Source organism: Olea europaea, unplaced genomic scaffold, assembly GCF_002742605.1.
Source record: "Olea europaea var. sylvestris unplaced genomic scaffold, O_europaea_v1 scaffold4043, whole genome shotgun sequence".
Lineage (NCBI taxonomy): Eukaryota > Viridiplantae > Streptophyta > Magnoliopsida > Lamiales > Oleaceae > Olea > Olea europaea.
In genome coordinates, this window is record NW_019260075.1 from 33,506 (window position 1) to 40,336 (window position 6,831).

Here is a 6,831-nt window from a genome sequence, read left to right on the forward strand (position 1 = left end):
TTCCAGAAGTGTTCTCTTTGTATTGTCGGAAACGGGTTTTAATACTCTTAGAAAGGATTTTGGCACGTGGAATTGCCACTGGATCGACCTAAAATCCACAAGACACGACAATAGCAAAAAGGTTTTGGGAACGTGAATTCCTTACTTTTCTATTATCAATCGAGGTAGGATACTTTATGTGCAAGTTGTTCCGTCCTTTCAATATTATAGTTTTTTTGACGTGATTTATTTCATGAAATACTAATCGACCTGCGGGTCCAATGAAATGAAATGAAATGTTTGACCTGCGGGTCTCTATGAAATGAAATGAAATGTTCTACCTGCGGGTCCCTACGAAATGAAATGAAATGTGAGATCGCCTTCGGGTCTTCTCAAATTGTATTAGAGCTTTCGACTGATCACCGATTGCTCTTGACGAAATGTTGGTATTAAATGTTATGAGTTTACGTTTTAAATTATTATATTGTTTGGACGCACGTATCCTACTGAGTGTAATTACTCACTCCTTCAATTTCAATATTTCAGATCAGTACGGTCAATGTGGATGTTGGCTGAGCGGTGCGTGGGTTGCCAAGTAAAGAAAAACTTCGCAAGAAAATGTTTTAAAATAATTCTGTTAGGATTATGTGCTTCAATTTAATTCTGTTTAATGTTCTATGTTTACGCGACATTTTGTTCATTCAATTTGGTATTTGAGTATTAAATAAATCAAGAGTTTTAAATTTCGAATTAAATATTTTCGCTTTATGTATGCGTTACGAAATGATATCGGTAACACCTCAAAATTTTAAGTCGATAAAATTTGGGGCGTTACAGTATGCTCTCTCGCATTTAATAACGTATTTTCAGCTCAAGAAAATATGAGTTCTTTTAAGTTAAAACTAAGTTATTTCAATTCAAGGAAACATAGATAATAAGCATCGTTTTTATTATTTAACAATATTTCTTTTAAGATAATTAGGAAAAGAAGCTAGTATTTTATCATAATAATCAATGTTTATCTTTTCTAATAGAGAAAGAGATTTAATTATTTTTAATCCTTGTTTACATTTATCTGCCAATATTTCTGATTTTCTGGTACTCGTGATTTAAGTAGTTTGCAAAGTAATATGTAGGGAGAGATATTTTTAGTTAACTATGATTGATTGATGTTTGGATAAAATAATTTTCTCTTAGATTAAAAATTCATTTGCTTTGATTTTGGAATCCTACTTAGAATATTGATTTAACATTTTTGACTTTTTGACCATTCTAAGATGACACACGTTTTTAGGCCTAGCTTTGAATGAATTGGTTATTATATAATAATATTTTTCGACATTCTCTAGCCTCTAGGCATGATGCATGGCAATCATACCTTGTACTCTCAATTGTGTCAATTGCCTTTAAATTAGAATTGGTAAATTTCCTTATGATAAGAGTATGGGTAGCCACACGTGCACGCACATTTCCAACTCTCAATTAGGATAAAGGCTAATTTTAATTGCTAATTGAATTTGAATAATGGTAAGACACGATTTGGGGCCTCTAACAAATTTAGTTATTTTGGGCATATAGTCCAATTAAGCTTATAATATACTATTTAATTATTTATTTCATTTTATATGATGATATGATAACCTGTCATTTTATGTAAATTGACACTAACTTGACCATTCTTATGTTAAATAGATCCTAATTAATTTAATTTGATTGATATCCAAACAAAGAGTTTTTGTAATTGGACAGATTAATGAGCTAATTGCCGAGATTTTTGTTGGTTAGATTGCATAATTACCGTTTATATATTTTTAACAAATTTGGCAGTCAAAACCTTTCTTAATTTTACACCTCCCTTACACTATAAATTCATTCCAAATCCTCGAAAATTTATGAGATAAAAACCACTCTCTTCCATCTTCACTTAACTCTCCACTGCCTGTCCAATTCTCCATTCCAGAAGTGTTCTCTTTGTATTGTCAAAAACGGGTTTTAATACTCTTAGAAAGGATTTTGGCACGTGGAATTGCCAATGGATCGACCTTAAATCCACAAGACAAGACAACAGCAAAAAGGTTATGGGAACGTGAATTCCTTACTTTTCTATTATCAATCGAGGTAGGATACTTTATGTGCAAGTTGTTTCGTCCTTTCAATATTATAGTTTTTGACGTGATTTATTTCATGAAATGCTAATCGACCTGTGGGTCCAATGAAATGAAATGAAATGTTCGACCTGCGGGTCTCTATGAAATGAAATGAAATGAAATGAAATGTTCGACCTGCTGGTCCCTACGAAATGAAATGAAATGTGAGATCGCCTTCGGGTCTTCTCAAATTGTATTAGAGCTTTCGCCTAATCACCGATTGCTCTTGACGAAATGTTGGTATTAAATGTTATGAGTTTACGTTCTAAATTATTATATTGTTTGGACGCACGTATCCTACAGAGTGTAATTACTCACTCCTTCAATTTCAATATTTCAGATCAGTACGGTCAACGTGGATGGTGGCTGAATGGTGCGCGGGTTGCCAAGTAAAGAAAAACTTTGCAAGAAAACGTTTTAAAATAATTCTGTTAGAGTTATGTGCTTCAATTTAATTATGTTTAATGTTATATGTTTACGCGACATTTTGTTTATTCAATTTGGTATTTGAGTATTAAATAAATCAAGAGTTTTTAAATTTCGAATTAAATATTTTCACTTTATGTATGTGATACGAAATGATATCGGTAACACCTCAAATTTTAAGTCGATAAAATTTGGGGCGTTACAGTATGGTATCACCGATTGTTCTTGACGAAATGTTGGTATTAAATGTTATGAGTTTACGTTTTAAATTATTATATTGTTTGGACGCACGTATCCTACTAAGTGTAATTACTCACTCCTTCAATTTCAATATTTCAGATCAGTACGGTCAACGTGGATGGTGGCTGAGCTGCGCGCGGGTTGCCAAGTAAAGAAAAACTTCACAAGAAAACGTTTTAAAATAATTCTGTTAGGATTATGTGCTTCAATTTAATTCTGTTTAATGTTCTATGTTTACGCGACATTTCGTTCATTCAATTTGGTATTTGAGTATTAAATAAATCAAGAGTTTTAAATTTCGAATCAAATATTTTCGCTTTATGTATGCGTTACGAAATGATATCGGTAATACCTCAAAATTTTAAATTGATAAAATTTGGGGCGTTACAGTATGGTATCAAAGCTAAGTGTTTTAAAATCGATTCTGTAGACTCAAAAGAAAAATAATTACGAATTTTATTTTTAAAAGTTTGATATTAAATTTCTGCATGCTTTCATTGATTTAGATAATAATTTTAAAATGGAAGTAGTTTAGATTTAAATCACTATTTATGTCATTATCCATGTTATGCACTGTATGTATTTACTTGATTGCTCTACTTTTGAGTAATGTTTGTGTAATTTTGTTTTCTTGAAGGATAACTCTTTATTGATTCTTAAAAAAAAAAAAAATTCAAGGGATTTCACTTTGAATTATTGTTTGAATCTTTTGACTTGTGTAGTCGTAAAATTGAAAGGCTTTGTCAAAAAGACCTAAACTGTCTAAGAAGAGCTTGAGATTTAAGCGGTCCATTTGTGACCCCCTCCTCATCTGGAAGCCTTTTAATTGCGCGTTACTCAAATTCGATGGGGGTGAAAAATAATATTTCAAAGCGTTCAAGATTTTTCTTTAAATAAATAAATGTGGTGTTTAGTCACTGTCTTAAAATTTTTTAAAAATTTCCCAACTGCATCTTGTGTGTTCCACTATCTGCATATAGTTCAAAGCTTCAAAATTTTCTTTGTATGCCCGTTCAATAATTTTTTTAAGACAAAATAAATAAATAAATAAATAAATAAATAAATTTTAACGAGGTTCTTGGCACCTGGCATCCACCAATCGTCTACCATTGATGGGCCAAAGGTATTACGTAATATGTTTTATTTAATTATGAACATGACGTATACATTCTTATATTTGATACAAGAAATGTTTGAAATGAGATGAAATGTTATGCGAACATGATGTTAAACATAATTGCTTCCATTTTATGAATTATTTTTCTCCTCGCATACCTTGAATGGACTATCAATAGACGTTTAATATTATCTGGATAACGAGTTATGCGAGCATAAAAGTCAATATGTTGTCACTAATAAAATATTAAGTATAATTGAGGACGTGTATGTGGCAGACATGGCTAGAACTATAGAGACTGCTAGGAAGACAATGGCTTGTAGGGCTGTTCTAAACCATAGGGCAACAATCATCCAAGCCTACGAAAATTATGAAGTAGACCCGACTCACACACTTATTGAACATGTGGAGGAAGTCTACGCTAGGTGGGCTGCAGCAAGAGGTGTGGGGCATGAGATTACACCCCTCCAAGCTGTTAACAACCTTATCCATACACTGCCACCTCAATGGGGAGATATGGGCATTGTGGTTAGGGACGAAATATTAGAGGGTAACCCTCCAGGGCACCAAGAAAGAATCGAATTTGAGCTGTACTGTGAAACTTTCCTAGATAGGTGGATTTCTACCCTTGAGCCCGAACTTGAACCAGAGGAGGACCCCGAGGAAGACCCAGAAGAGGAGCCGAATTATGAATCTAAGTTGGAGCCAGAAGATGAACCAAAGTACGTACCAGGACAGGAGCCAGAACTAGAGCATGAGCTAGAGTTCGAACTAGGCCCTGAACTAGAGGTTGACCAGGAATCTGAGCCTGAGTCATGTATAACCTCGGATGATGAAGCCCCTCCAACCAAGCTTCGTAGGATTCAAAATGGTTGATTAAGCGAAGATGAAGACTAATGAATAGGAGATAGTTCAGTTTAAATAAATGATCTTGTTCGGGCATGTAATCAGTATTTGGAATAATCCATGGGTTTTTTTTCTTCATCGTCTATGATTTAATCGTCCCTCATGTATTATAGGATTTAAAATTTTAAAACTGAGATTTTCATTCGAATATATTGAGTTGTTATTCACTATTTCTAAAACGAAATTTATTCGGTTGATTTAAAGGAAATGGCACGTCAACCAACACAAGCCGCTATGTTTAAGGGCTTGTTGAAAGCTGTACAAGATCTTGGTAGGCAGGAAACACAAGTGCCCCCTCAGAATGTACAAACTAACTCCAACACGACGAGCTCAGTTGTGGAGCAGTTTCGTCGTTATAAGCCCCCTACCTTTAACGGGATGACTAGTCCTTTAGCAGCCGAAGAATGGATAAGGGGTTTGGAACGAATCTTCAAGCATCTCAGCTGCACTGATGCCCAGAAGGTTTTATGTGCGGAGTTCATGCTAGTGGATGTGGCAGGCCACTGGTGGGAGTCCACTTCACGCACTAAGACTGAGGCACAACAGAGCAACCTTACTTGGGCACGTTTTAAGGAGGAGGTGATGGAAAAATACTTCCCACAAGCCCTAAGAGACCGTAAGGAGACGGAATTCCTGCAACTGAAGCAAGGAAAAATGGCATTAATCAACTATGAGAGGAAGTTTGAACAGCTTTCTAGGTACGCGACACATCTAGTAGATACAGAGCAAAAGAAAGCTAGAAAGTTCGAACTCGGACTTCGCCCATAAATCGCAGGAACCATGGCATCCCATGAATTCACCTCGTATAGTCAAGTTCTACAAAGAGCTCATGCGATTTCGAATCGATTAGAAATCGATCAGACAACACGAGAAAATACTGAATTTTCAGGAAAGAGGAAATGGAATGGACCAAACGAGGGTAAAGGAAATGGGCAAAACAAGAGGACTAGCTTTGAAAGGTGGTCAGGGTCGAGCAAGCCGAATAATATTGTTACTCCGTGCCCTAAGTGCAATAAGACACATAGAGGCGAGTGTTGGTATGGAAAGAATGTGTGCTATCGATGTGGAAAGCATGGTCATATTGCTACCAATTGCCATGACCCTCCACCAAAACGGGACAACGAACGAAGCAAAGGGGGAATAGCCAGAGTGTTTGCGTTAACCCGGCAAGAGGAAGCTGACAATTAAGACATCATGGTAGGTACCCTATTAGTATTACACTGCCTGCTTATGTTCTTATATACGCTTGGCTACTCATTCCTTATTTACTAGTACTAAGTCCTGTACTTTTATGAAGAAGCTGTTAATGTTCTAGAAGCTATTACCCCATTAGACAATGCATTTGATAATCGATGACTAGAACAGTCAAGACAAATGGACAAGAATTTAACTTCAGAGATGGAGTATTTTTCTTTATGCCATCTTAGGAATATTGGTTGGGAAACATTATGCAACCATGCAATGCTTTAACAAGAAGGAAAATTTTTCTTAGAAGTCTAGAGAAAAGAAGATCATGGGCTATTCACCTGAGTATGAAAATTTCGAGGACGAAATTATTTTAAGGGGGTGAGATTGTAACGCCCCGAAAATTTTGGAATAAAAATATATTTGTCTTATATGTTATAGTTTTAAAATTTGAGGACTGAAATGAAATAGCGTTTAAAGTCATATTTTATTTGGCACCAATAATTACATTTTGATCGAATGAGTATAAATATATCAATATTGGGCTCATTTTGTAGCTCGCATTTAATAACGTATTTTCAGTCCAAGAAAATATGAGTTCTTTTAAGTTAAAACTAAGTTATTTCAATTCAAAGAAACATAGATAATAAGCATCGTTTTTATTATTTAACAATATTTCTTTTAAGATAATTAGAAAAAGAAGCTAGTATTTTATCATAATAATCAATGTTTATCTTTTCTATTAGAGAAAGAGATTTAATTATTTTTAATCCTTGTTTACATTTATCTGCCAATATTTCTGATTTTCTGGTACTCGTGATTTAAGTAGTT

The 6,831-nt window shown here is 34.5% G+C and overlaps 1 protein-coding gene across 1 annotated transcript; it reads left to right on the forward strand.

Annotated features, from left to right (window-relative positions):
• The first annotated feature begins 5,022 nt into the window (after window positions 1–5,022).
• Window positions 5,023–5,583, forward strand: LOC111387458. The gene has a single exon (XM_023012015.1). The coding sequence runs from the start codon at window positions 5,023–5,025 to the stop codon at window positions 5,581–5,583; it is 561 nt and encodes a 186-aa protein (XP_022867783.1).
• Window positions 5,584–6,831: the final 1,248 nt, after the last annotated feature.

Excerpts from the sequence above, each read along its gene's own strand:
- LOC111387458 (XM_023012015.1), top strand. The coding sequence starts at position 5,023 with ATGGCACGTCAACCAACACAAGCCGCTATGTTTAAGGGCTTGTTGAAA.